This window comes from Melanaphis sacchari, unplaced genomic scaffold (genome assembly GCF_002803265.2).
Source record: "Melanaphis sacchari strain LSU unplaced genomic scaffold, SCAv2.0 Contig78_pilon_pilon, whole genome shotgun sequence".
NCBI lineage: Eukaryota > Metazoa > Arthropoda > Insecta > Hemiptera > Aphididae > Melanaphis > Melanaphis sacchari.
Genome location: NW_020271554.1, coordinates 41109 through 55614, shown reverse-complemented (window position 1 = coordinate 55614; position 14506 = coordinate 41109). Strand labels below are relative to the sequence as shown.

Here is a 14506-nt window from a genome sequence, read left to right as displayed (position 1 = left end):
TTAATTTATACTTACTAAACATCGACTAGAGATAAGACACTCTTATTATATTGTTCATACATTTCGAATTCAAAAAAATAAAAAATGATTTATGTGAAGAGAAAATATTTTAATATATTTATTTTAAATGTTAATAATTTATAGCGGTATCATATTTAATAATGAAAAAATTATCATTGATAATTAACAAGAATTTTTAAAACTTATTGTTGATGTATTTTAATGAACCTTTTTTATATACTATAAAAAATAATACAAAATATAATAAGATAATAATCTACGTTTATAAAGTATATAGATCAAATAAGTTTACATATTAGCTAAGCCAATGTTTCTTAATATTTTTAAAGTGACCAGCACCAAATGAGATACTAAAATATTTTACAACGCCGAAAAAATGTTATTGTATACGTACAACAAGTAAATGTATAGGGACTGATAGGACTGATGGATGGTTAATCAAAAAATTAGTTGGTTCCCACTAAAAGGATCGTACGTCCCAGATTGAGAATAGCTACTCTAAACTGATTTAGATTCGTTAAAAAAGTTTATGAAAAGACCAATAGAAATAATGAAACGAGAAATTTTATTGATCTATTACCTACTATTTTAATATTATTTTATAAAATACATATTACATATCCATTTTTAAACTTATTTTATAAAATCAATTAGAATTATTGTTAAGACATAAAATAATATCTACTTAAAATTAATATTGTTTATTAATTCAAAAAATTTACTTATGAAATCAATAAATATTATTCAAATGTAGGTAGGTACTTGCAAATGTAAAAAAAATAACAAATCGGAAAAGTATTAAATAAATTTAAAATTTCAATCAAGTGTACTGATGATTCTACATGTGAATGTTAAAGAATATTTATAATGATATCATCATGGAACTAGAATGAGAGGACGAACAATGATCAACGTAAATACGATTAAAAATACCATAAATTAAAATATAAATAAATAACAACTACTAGCTATTGTTATAGGCGTATAGTACGATTATAAAAATACGATGAGCGGTTTTAAGTATTTAGACGGTGATTGATAATAATAACAACAACAATGCAATACGATAATCGATGTAAAAAATTATGTATCAATATCATAAAGTCTATTATTTATTATTACTGTGGTACACCGATCATGTTATAATACGACCGTATGCGCGTTTTCAGGTCTAGCGTTAGCAGTTGCAGCGGAAGCACGAAACCGACGTACCACGGGGGAAGTTCGGTGACCAGCGACGAAGGGGAAACAGGTTCCACGTATTCGTGCGACACCGAAGGCTACTACACTTCGTTCCACGTGGACAGCGGTCTGAAGACGCTCAGGGAGGAGGACCCGCCGCAGCCGATGTCCGCGTTGCACTCCACGTCGGCGCTCACGCCAAGTTTCCAGTCGTCGTCGGCCGAGAGCGAGTACGACGTTTTCGGACGGGGCAGTACGTCGACCACAGCGAGTTCGGCCGGTACCGTGTGCACGTCCCTGATGGTGTCGCCGCCGAACGTGCCGGAAAGAGGTGGCAGCAAGCTATCGGAACGGTCGGCGGACATCGCGTACGGCGGCTCGCTGCCCGACCGGAACAACGCGCACGGGTCCAGGGACCCGATGGCGCTGTACGACAAGTCGAAAACGGCCCCGTCCCGGCTGACCAAGGAGAACGTGACCAGGTACAAGGAGGAGGGGCTGATGATCGACGTCAAGCCCAGACCGTGCCTGGAACACGGCGGCGGTGACTCGCCGGACAGCGGGCACAACACGTGCAGCTCGCCGGTGGACTCGGTGACGAACCCGTCCGTCGACCTGGAGATGTCCGAGTGTTCCGACCTGGAAGGCGTCGACCGAGTGGAGAGGCTCCGGGTCAAGACCACCATCAACACCAGCCGCATACCGTCCATGTGCGTCATCACGCCGCCGATGAGCGACGACGAGGTGAGCCTGAAGACGACCGCGGTGAGAGCGATCGTACCGGACGCCGACGATTACGGCGAGTACGTGACGCTGGCGCACTACGCGATACCCGAACCGGTGGTCAAGGCCGTCGTCGAGCACCCGGAACAGGCGTTGTGCAAAGGGTTCGTGCACCTGGACGAGTTGCCGGCCGTCGGCACGTCGGAACGGCAAAGGCCGGCGGGCGCTCGGGTCACGCTGAACGCCGAGGGCCGAGTCATATACTCGTCGGACAGTTTGAAGCGCCGGAAGAAGACGCACACGGTCAACACGTTCGAACCCGGTCCGTGCGTGAACGCCAACGTCCGGTCGCTGCCCGTCAACAACCACACCAATAATAGCGTTTTGTCACAAGTACGTATATATTATACTCTCAACATTTCCGGCGTGTCGTCCGCGCGCAATTATTAAAATAATAATAACATAATATTACATGTCACGCGGATGGCACATGCGGCTTGTTATTTAGACAGTGCATAATTAATAATAAATTATTATTATTATTATTATTATTATTATTAATTTAGACGGAATGTAGTTCAGCGCACGTCATTTCGGGCGGAACTCGTTTCGAGAACTTAATAATTTTTTATCATAAATTCACAAAATATCGTCGGTCCTCTTAACCTACCGTATACACGACTGTAGTTTTTAGGTTTTCTACTGATAAAATACAACCTACAGATAACGGGTATATCCGTTGAAGGGAAGTCTAGCCGGTGACTTTGACGAAACCTTAATCACGATTAAAACTTTAACGCTCGGTATGTCCTGTGGTGTCTATTTATACTTACTATTGTTCGTTCGCACATGCGAAATCGATGAATATGTTAATCGGTCACAGACCACGTTCTGTTACTAGTTCGATTTCAGAGATAAAATATTCATATCGTCATAAAAAAGAAAGAAAGACAATTTTGTCGAAAGTACCTATTATAGTCTATCGGTTCAGTACGTTTTGAAATAATTCGCTAAAAATACATACATGGTTTTTTTTTTTTTTTGTCTCGAACGATCGTTTAAGTATAATATTCCGAAAAATCTCGCGAGATGCCTTTCAAAACGCGGTCGTCCCAACAGGCGTTTTGTCTCTATCAACGACCTCTAAAAAAAAGCAAGTCATACATCCGATCTGCAGTCACGTCAACGTGATCACGCACAATAGTCAATAATACTCATCGAAAACTGACGAGTGCAGTCGATATACGACTCGGACCGCATAATGCATCACTATCAGGGCCGGACTTAGGTTTTTCGCCGCCCCGGACAATTTTAAATTTCGCTGCCCTATTCAAAAGTTAATTTTTTGGAGTGTAAGGGTTCTATTAAATATTAACTTTCGAAATTTGCCACCCCTAAACTAGTGCCGTCGCCCTAAGCGACTGCCTATTTTGTTGCTACCCCATTAGAGAGGGAGGCCGATCACTACTGTAACCACATACCCGATAACGGTTTTTCATTGATCGATTCGTTTCAGGCAATACCCCGTTCTCCGTTGAACGTCCGACCTGTGACCAGACAACCGAACGGCTCCGGCCCGCAAGCGGCGCAGGTGGTCGCCAAGAAACTCCAAGGCGAACGCAATAGCGCCGCTGTCCAGCTAAAACCTCTGGTGCCCATACCGCTGCCCTGTTCGCCGGGCCAACGGCGCTCGGGCAAGACGATCGCAGGCCTACCGCTGACGGTGGCTACGGCTCTAAACCGGCACCGGGTGGTCGTGCTTCCGGACAACGGTCGGTGTGCCGGCGACGCCGCGGGCAAGCCCGTGTCGCCGCTGATATCGCCGACCCGGCGGAGTCTGTCGCCCAAAGAGGTGGTGCGAGGCGCGTACGTCCGGATGCAAGACCCCACCGAGTGCCTGGAGACGAGCCTGGACGAGATCAAGTCCGTGGTGAAGCGCAGCGACAGCTACAGACAGGCAAACGCCACCAGTCCCCGGATGCTCGCCAAGTCGCCGAACATGCTGATGGCGCTTCAAAAGGCCCGCAGCGAGACCACCACCGCTCAAGGTAATCATCATTTTACGGACAGGACGGATATTTGGTAGATCCGCTCGACTTGGCGCACACCCACACACATATACACACACACACACTCGCACGCACGGACGACTATAATATTAATATTATATTATCGTTGTTCGAATATTATATATAGTGCACATCACTCCGACCGTAATAATATTATTATAATGCGCACCGTATTTATATTGTTCTAGTTAAATAATACGTTTTACTATTAGAATATCATTCCGTGGTGTCGTCGTCACTGATTTGTATTTAGTTTTGCACACACCGTCTGTGGTGTCTATAGATAGCTGTTTACACGATGATTGTGTGATACCGTAGGTGATCGAATAGTCGCGGCGACGCCTTAGAAGAGTGTTTTTTTTATTTTTTTTTTTTTTCCACTAACCAAAACAGAGACGTTTATAACCCGGTCGACCGAACCCGAATCGGTCGAATTTGTAATTTTTTTTTCTCTCTTCCTCCTTTGGGATCGGTGTACAATATACATCTAATATTAACCAAAATAATGTATTACAATGCCGAGGATAACAAAACGAATGTCACAACGATATTAATCTCAAACTAATTATTGAAAAGACATGACTAAATTATGTTCCTAAGTTTATTATTTTATTTATACTAATTGACTGTTTTGGTGTGAATTGCATGCATTTTTGGGTTATGTAAATAAAAATTTGTATATATTATATATATATGTATTTTGCACATAGAATTTAAGTACATAGATAAGACATGTTTGTTAAACGTTCAAATGTTACACGATACTCAGGGAAGTATGTTATAGTTTTTGAGTAAATTATTGCTTGTAAAAGTAAAATAATAGTGGACATAAATACAAAACTTATCATAAATACCGAATTAAAATATTCAAACATTTTTTTAAAGTTATTTGATAATTTTATTTTATGTACATTATTTACTTCAAAAATACTCTATTGTTAATTTTTGATTAATTATTTTTTTTTTAAATATAACATGATATTTTCATATTGAGTATAAGACGCTATACATTTTTTCTCTGAATGAATTTTAGAAAAACAATAGTTAAGCACCTTTGTATAGAGCAATTCACGTTTATTTCCTAAATCAAACAATTAACATTTAATTTTACCATATTTACCCGACTGAATTGAACAAAATAACGGTGCTATTACTAAATGTATACTACATATTACATATCATATTATACTCATTGTTTTATATTAAAATAATTTACGGTACGACATTAAATTATGCACAGACAGATAAATATCAGTTATATATACTGCAACAATCTCTATATAGTGGAAATGATATATTTATTACTCATGTAAAAATTGTAAATACATAAGATTAACCGTGTAGGTAGGTACCCACCTAATATAATATTTTATACATTTTAGCAAAATGCTATTTATTTACTATTTCTTAAAACCTTTTTCAATTTGTAAATGAGTTAAATGACTTCAATATTCCTACTCATTATTTAAACTATACAACTATATTACATATTTGATTTCCGATACCATTTATTTTAGAATATACTAATATATATATACATATAATACTATATATTATATATTTTAGTATATTCTAAAATCTGGAGTGTCGATATACTAAAAGATAAATTTTGGGTGCAAGTATTGAGGCTTTTCTTTGTAAAATCGTTTAAATTTTAAAGTCCATGCTTTTCAAAAAAAAAAAAAAAAATAAGAAACCGTATTCTCAAAATAACAACTTGCATAGGTAGGTGTACTCTATTATATTAATACCTATATTCTATATAAAATAAGAATTGATAAATGTATAGAAAATATATAACCTTCCAATAATTCAAACTACAAGCATAGATACGCCTAATTAATTCAAATTCGTTTTGCTAAGGACAATTTAAATATGATATAAGAAGGTACCTACATTAATAAGGTATTTGTCGTTAACCGATTTAACCTCAAATTTTATTGCTAGCTTTCGACATAATAATTTGTTTGATACACGAGTATTTTTAAACCGCCAATAGAGAACGATTTTGAGTATAAAATATTGTTTTTGTATTTATGCGAGTATTAGACTAAGTTTGCGTATGTAGAATTTATTATTTAGTACTTTTTTATATAATTTAATATGCTATATGATACCTCGAGTGCAAATAGTGCAATAATGATTGTGAGTAGACTGTATAGAATAATTATTGTAAATATATTATATTAGATTTGCATGCACTTTTTATACTAATTAAACGGATTTTATTTGTGTTATTTGAGTAACGATTTTTATTTATTTGTTTATTGTCAAACATTGTTTAGATAACTTGATTTTATACTTTATGTGAGTCTTTCACAACTATGGTGTATTGTACATTTTATTAATCCATATTCACACAAATCAGTAATCACACAGGTATAAGTATTGTTCACACGTTTAATTAAGCTTAAATACTCATCACAAATCGCTTGGGTTTATACATAAACTAGTCAATTTTTTTTTGTTGGTCACCAAAATTTTGGACTCTTACACAGGTAGCTTAATGGTATTTGAAGATTATTAACAAACTAGATTAACGAAATAAGGTAAGACAAATCACGTACCAATTACTACTCAGTAGTATAATTTTACGTATAGTAACATTAGTAACTGAACACAAATTGTATTATATCATATGGTATTTAAAAAGTTTGAAATTTATTCAATTTAAGTATATGAAAAACAGAAAAAATGATAACAATTTAATTGCATTTTAAATTTTAATCATGATAACGTATTAAAGAATATTCAACCTTAGGATAGTTTAATTTAAATAAAAATTGATTTAATATTTAAATGTAAGAACTACCTAGAATAATTCATTGTTTATTGTCACATTTTGATATTGTGATGCTCATAACTAAATTCAAGGATTTACAAACTTTTTAGATACCTATATTAAAATCCTGGGATATTGATGGCATATAAATTCAGAGAAAATCCACGTTCCAACATGTAAATGATTTTATTAAAATTAATTACCGGATAAAGAAAATCGACCAAGTCCCATAAGAAAATATTATTAGGTACCTATCCAAAAAGGTTTTTTTATATCATCTTATTAATATCGACTTGTTCAACGTTTTGTTTGAACGATACATATAGTTGTGCGCAAACTCCTATACTTTCTAATTTAGCCTTCTGCACTATTCTCTACGCATGCAACTAACCGGTATACTCGTACCCGTGTTTCCCGTTGAATGCCCGCGTAGGTGTATAAAGTAATATGCATTATAAAATGTCCTAAAGCCCGCACTAAAAACTGAACGAATCACCCGCACCGAACGTCATATTATTATAGGCAATAATAAAATATTAAGTATACACTCTTGTACCGAGTATGGTAAACCGTGAAAAAGTGGTTTTTTCCTAATCACTCAGCGTATAAAATTGTATTTACTGCATTTTAAACATGAATCATCTGCGTATTGTTAAGACATAAACCAAAAACGAAATATAAGATACAACAAAACTCGATATAAGTACAATGTGTGACAGTGTCGTTTATTACTCGTACATAAGTTACCTATTCTACTTTTTTCCAATATGGAAATTCCAACCACAATTTTAATCTCAAAACCAGATAAACCAAAGTACTTACGAGTTATGAGTAACATCTTACCGTTTAATAACCTTATTACAGACACTAAAGAAAAACTCTTTTAAAAATTATTCCAATGATCAAAAAAAAAAATAAATAAATACTGAGTCAATAGAATTAATTTTTATTGAAAAAAAGAACTTTTTCCCGGTATGTTACTTGATGCCGCATTAGCGTTTAGTAGTATCTAACACGATTAACTGATTTTCAATTAAAAGCACATTTCTATCCGCTCTATATTGTCTAATTTTAAAGTTCTATCTTGAAGGTCGATTTTTCACTATGAAACATAAATACATAATAGTTCTTATTCTTTCAAACTATTAGATCAATTTTTGAGTACCTACTCCAATAATGCGACTTGTCACCAATCCTCTATAATATTTACACCGAAGTAGCCCCATAGACCAAAGTAAGTCTTACAACTTAGAGACTTACAAAAATGAGACCACTATGCTTCCATTAAACCAATAGTCTAAATAGAGCAACCCGTGACATACAATATCAACTAAACAATACTCAAATTAGTCTAATAATTATTGGAAAACTTAGGTAAATGAAAGTAAATCGATTCAAATAAATGTCACCCTTAGTAGATATGAAATCCTTCAACCTGGAGAGTAGACATTTAAAACCCTAACATACCAAAAACTCAAATAAAACAATCTAAAATATTTTTACATCTTTTCTTTTTTTTTATTAATTTTGTTAAACTGTCCTGTTCAATAAATTAAAAAACTAATTAAAAAATATAATACATAGAACAATCATAATTCCCATTCAGTCGAACATATTATGTAGTATTCAAATTTGGGATTTCCCGCCGTATATAATACGAGTATGTCTTGGAATAATAATTGGAGCCCTATATGACCAATAATATGAATTAACAACCCGACCCCTAAAAAAAAAAATGTCATTTTAAACTCAATTCCAATCAAAATCTTCTTACATCTTACATACATAATTTCATCAACCGCCATTTCTAACAATCTACCGCCGGCGCTTAGAAGAAAATAACGACGAGACGCCCGCCCATAACAATATGCAATTACTGTTGTTCCATCTATTGTAGTTTTATCCTCGTCAGATGTATTCATTACACGCATCTCGTATAGATTGCAAATAAGACTTTCTCTATGCCTAATAATTAACAACAATGAGAGTTCCTCGGATGTAAAAAATAATAACGTTTACCCAGTAGTTCTCGAATCCGTACGGATTTTGGACGTAAATTATTGACAATATTACCTACGATTCTACGTAGTCCCGTATTATAACGTACCTGCAACATATTATTGTGCACAACAAATTACCCACACGATCCTGAACACACCGCAACTATCTCCTTCCCCTCTGCCACTACTAACTGCACACCACACCGCGCGACAACTCGTGACGTGAAAATCGGCCATCGATGTCCCAGCCCATAATATTATGACCGCACTACAGAAACACCCAACACACCGTGCTTCGCCACGTCTCTCACTGCACACCCGCGGTGGGTTAGGTAAACGATAAACTTGGCGCGAGAGTAACATCCGATTTTCCGTGTGCACGTTTTAGATGCGAGCCGCGGCACTCCGTCCGCCTCGACGTCATCGGCGAACGGCGACAACAGTGGCCACGAACGGAACGTGTCGGCTTCCACACCGGTGAAGGACGACCGGAGCGCCGGCCGGATCGACATGAGCAGCAACAACATATCGCCGATACGCGACTACCGGGCGAGCCCGACCGGACGACCGCCGCAAACGCGCGAACCTCATCAGCAGCAGCTGCAACACCGGACGACGCCCACGCCGCTACTGCAGTCTCCACTCCGGGACGGCGGCGCCGGACACCGGACGCCGACACAGCAGCCGTACGTGCGTCCGGCTTCCGGGCGGTCGGCCATGGACCTGTACGCGGCCATTCACGAGTCGAAGAAACGGTTGCTCGGCCAACAACCGGCGGCGGCGGCGACAGTCACGGCTGCGGGGGCCGCGCAGACGACTGCACCGGAACACCGGACGCGACCGCAGCAGGCCGCCACCGTTGCCGCGGCGGTGCGGCGTCCGCCGGAACGACAGTCGGACCGGTACCGGCCGCGCGGCGACGCGACCGGTCGGCCGCCCGTACGACTTCAAGCGGCTCTGCTGCAGACCAACATGGCGGGCGGCAGGCGCGCAGCAGTCCGCCGTGTCGCTACGCAGCCGCCGCCGCCGCCGCGGACCGCACACGCCGGTGCCGACCGCGACGCCCGACGGCGGCGGCCGGACACTCGCGAACGCCGTCCGGTTCATCGTTCGGGGTCAACGTGCTCGCTTCGACCATACAGGAAGACTGCCGCGAAGACGCGACGCTGTCTGGACCCCCGGTCGTTCAGGTCCGCGGCGCTCGTCGCCCACGCTCAGGTCTGCAGGCCGCCACCGCCGTGCCCACTTGTTCCGCTCTGGAAACGTCCCTTTGACCGGTCTTCGGCGACAAGGATGCTCTACGCGTCAGTTGCCCCCCGACGACGCCTGCAGTACTGCCCGCGTGCTGCTGCTGCTGTTAGCGTGGACCTTTTGCGGCCCCCGACACACAGGAAGTCGCCTTTGAGACACGCGCGCCGTCTGTACCACTATACGTGCGTGCGTTACACCCATATGATACCGTCGTCATTGACCTGCAGTGCCGAAGTTTCGAGTTTGTTTTTCGTTTTTCGTTTGCCGACGGTCGCCGAACTGCTGCGTCGTGTGAGAATGAACACAAATTAAATAGAACACGTAAAATAATAATGAAGTGTTATATTTTAATCTTCCTATATGATGTGTATGTAAAAAACTGTTTCTAATTTTATTTTATCCAGACATTGTATGTTATTGTAATATAAGTAAGTACCTAGTTTATGAAGTATTGCGTACAAATAATGTACCTATACCTACTCATTGTAATCGTAAGCGTCTTCTAGTCTTTACAAATCTACGAGCTCGAGAGTGACAAGAAACGAGGCGATTTGATAAACTCAATTTTTATTATTAATGTTGGTAATATTATTTATTTATTTAGATTTTTTTTTTTTTTATATATAAACAAACAAAAATATTTTCGAATTTACAAACGTCGCTGAGAAAACGTTTACTATGTATCCACTCTCTCATTATTTTACAATGTAATTAAAATTATTTTAGAATTAATAAACGTCAGACCTATATTATATTCTACCGTCTACGTAAAATACCCAACAATACAACAACGTGTAATTATATTTACATACGTTATAAAATTGATTTCCTAAATATAAACTATTATAATTGACTCGGGTATTTAGTAAAAAAAATGTAGTTTTAAATTTATATTATGTACTTAAATTTTTTTTCATTTTATATAGCGACCTAGTGTTAATTCGTGATCAAATGTACAAGGTTGCTCACGAGGTTATTTGTGTATATTTTATGGTACATATTATTAATATACCTAAGAAATGTGGATTCATTGTACTTATGCAGTTTAATGTTTTTTTTTTTTTTTTATATATATATATTTATAGTAATTTAATCAGAGAATAATTCAAACGAAATGAAACAAAAATATTTTAATTACTTGCTGCAGACTTTTGATAATTCAAAATGGTTACTATTTGTTATTTGTTTGCAAATATATGATAATTTTAAAAAATTGATTTTTAATTGTTTTAATACCTGGTTGCTAATACTTATACAGATATATTATAGTATTTAAATATTTAATACACATTGAACATTTTAAATCTGAAATATAATTTATAAATACTAAATTTATAGCTGACATAATAATTGTTTAGTAGGTAAGAGACAGTCAATACCTTTATTAGGCATTAACAAACTGAGGAACAACTGTACATTAATTTTTCTGTATGTAAAGACTTACATTTGTGTAGGCTATGTTAGGTTAGTTTAGATTAAGACGATTAAAATAATATAATATAAAAAATTTGTGAACAGTAACAAAAATTTCTTATATTGCTGCAAGACTGTGGAGACCTGTATAAACCTCATACATAGACACGGCCCCCTCCCACATGCGATTTTTGGCCCTAGTGCCTACTGTAAAAAAAAATTAAAATCCTATTTTTTAAATCTTTATTTCATCTATTTTTAACATAAAAATATTAGATAAAATATTTTTAATACATCAGTTATAATGTAGATTTACTATCAACTGAGTAAGTACTGAGATATACTAATACCTATATATATATTAGTCGTAATTAGGGATTAAATTATGCTATAATAAAAATTATGCTAAACTAACAAATGATAAATGTCTAGTTGTATGTGTACAATAATAATCTTATATATACAATAAATTAACCTCTTCTCAAAAACTAATAATCGTTATTTATTATACCCATAGACATGATTTAATTTATACAACAAATATATATATATATATAAATATAAAATTAATTACCCAAGCATTATGTATAATATCTTTTATATTAATGTGAAATTAATTGTTTTAAAATTAAATTTAATGTATATTTTTATAGAATTAGATGATATTTATCATAAATATCTATATCACTATACTAATTAAACTTAAAAAAGACAAAAGTATAAAACAAATATTTTAAATTACAGTAGTTAATTGTGTTTGATATTTATACTCAGAATAATAATCATCAAATTATTTAATTTTTATTTGATCATGACTATTGAATATTCAATATTACAAGAAATTTATACCTATACTACAGTGAAATATATTATTTTAATGCTTTGTTTTATTTTTTTTTAATAACAATTCATGTCTCATTATTCTAACTTTTCATAATTTATTGTTTAAAAGTATTTAAATAATATTTCTTGGTAAAAAATTAGGATTTATTTAATTTTAAATTTTCTATGACCAGTTAAATAAATACTTTTTGTTAATTCTTAAGATAGTTAAATCAAGATAGTGAGGAGAAACTATAATGAAGCATAATTAACTTTTTTTTTTTAATAATAAATTATTAAAAACGAATGTTCTAGTCTTTCAATCACATATAATTTTAAATAATTACAAAATATTATAAAAAAAAGTAATATAACTGTTACATCAAAATACAATATTTTAATCAGTCATATAAATAGAATATAATCAAACCAAAACCGTCCAAGTTGAAGATGTCTATTTATAGTCCATAATCTATACTAAATATTATATAAATTAGATATTAGTAGTACATATTTTACTTATTAATCAATATTGAATACTTATGAACATTTTAATATGTAGATAATGGTGGAATACACATAATTTAACTTTTAATGACCGTCTTGTGAATGTGAACCAACAATTGTGTGTACCTGAAATAAAATAAATTTTTCATTGTCAATAATTTAAATTGTTAATAGAGACCTACTAATCAATGAATTATCCTCCTGCAAAATAATTGCTACCGACAAAAACATTTTTAACAGACCCGGTCTACAGATCTACTTAATAAATCTGTAATGTGACACTAAAACTAAATTCTTTCTCAATTAAATTATTTCTGTTATTTATTTATATTTGATAAAAATAAAAAAAAAATTCATGTATAAATTTTAACTAATCATTTAAATGATTAACAAATAATCAAATTAAAACTTTACCAGAAATTTTCTTAATTTTATATAAAAATTAATATTTTAAATCTGATTTTGTCACATACTTTAATATTTATATTGGTAAGCTCAGAAATTTTTTTAATGGTAAGTATTCCATAATATTTAGTTAAGTATAGTATGTTAAATATGTTTTTTATTGAAAAAACATTGGTGAATAATTTAATTGTCTGTGTCAGACAATTCTAGAAAATAATTATCAATATTTTTTTTGGAAGAGGAGGGAGTATAATACTTTCTCAGTCAAATAGCCTAAAATAAACACTAATGCACATCATAAAAGTATTTTTCTACAGTAACTTAAAATTGTTGCATATTTTACTCATAGTAATATATATTTGTTTTGAAGCGCAAAATATTCCAAGCCAGTGGTAACCTTGTCTATTAAACAATATTTAGACATTTAACATAAGTTTAAAATTATAATGATTGACAAGGAAAAACTAAACACATTGAAAAAATTGATTCAATGGATTGGAAATAATTGTTAAATAAAACAACAAATAACACTTGTATTATTTACACTAAGTGTGCACAACAATATATTATATTCATGACATAAAAATGAGAACAGTTTGAATTAAAATTTATAGGATTTAGTGTCAGCTGTGTCGAGAATGAACAAACGCTTACTTATTTTATTGTTGAGCTTGGACATTGGGTGGTGGATTGGCCATCATAGGCGGTCTCATATTTGGTGGCATCGGGGGCATCATTGGCGGCGGCGCCCCCATCTGCATCTGTCCCATAGGTGGTCGCATCATCGGAGGCATGGACATCATTGGCGGTGCGCCCATGGGCATCTGTCCGGGTGGCATGATCGAACCCGGAGGCATGGGCATTTGTGGCGCAGCTTGACCCATGTTTGGCGGAGGTATGCACACTCCCTTCATGCCGATCTTGCCTGCTTTGTACGCGGCTGTGGTGGCATCGATCAGGTTCTGCGCCTGTTCCTCCATCCACTTCTGATAATAGAACTTGACGTTGTCCTTGTGCTTGCGGCCCTGGCAGTGGGTCTTCCTCACCGACGGCGAATCGTGCGTCAGGTACGTGTCGCAATAATCGCAATAGTATTTCGGCATTGCTGTGGTGTAGGTAGTACCGCCACTAACAGAAACAGAAATACTAATACACTTACGCTATCGAATAATCGGTCGTTTTCGTCGTAACAGAATTTCGTCACAATTTATGAGAGAACTGCGGGGAAACGGGAAACGAGAACGAAAAGAATAATTTTTCGCATTACATGTTCTTGTTTACAACATATTTTGTCCGCAGACCGCGTCGCCGATGATAAAACTATCGTTTAT

General features: G+C 35.8%; 2 protein-coding genes across 2 annotated transcripts in view; one reads left to right on the top strand and one right to left on the bottom strand.

The window, feature by feature from the left end:
- Positions 1-10051, top strand: part of LOC112601451 — a 41363-nt gene extending 31312 nt beyond the window's left edge. Inside the window, 4 exon segments of the mRNA XM_025349094.1 lie at positions 1191-2319; positions 3443-3974; positions 9166-9834; positions 9837-10051. Of these exon segments, the coding sequence (XP_025204879.1) occupies positions 1191-2319; positions 3443-3974; positions 9166-9834; positions 9837-10051 (2545 nt within the window).
- A 2650-nt stretch (positions 10052-12701) lies between these two features.
- On the bottom strand, positions 12702-14487 carry LOC112601450 (U1 small nuclear ribonucleoprotein C-like). Its single transcript, XM_025349093.1, has 2 exons — positions 13830-14487; positions 12702-12896 (listed from the first exon to the last, which is right to left on the bottom strand). The coding sequence occupies exon 1, from the start codon at positions 14276-14278 to the stop codon at positions 13835-13837; it is 444 nt and encodes a 147-aa protein (XP_025204878.1). The 5' UTR covers positions 14279-14487; the 3' UTR covers positions 12702-12896; positions 13830-13834.
- Between the last annotated feature and the right edge of the window lie 19 nt (positions 14488-14506).

What these genes read in the sequence shown, in the direction of transcription:
- LOC112601450 (XM_025349093.1), bottom strand. Translation starts at nt 14,278, where the DNA reads ATGCCGAAATACTATTGCGATTATTGCGACACGTACCTGACGCACGAT.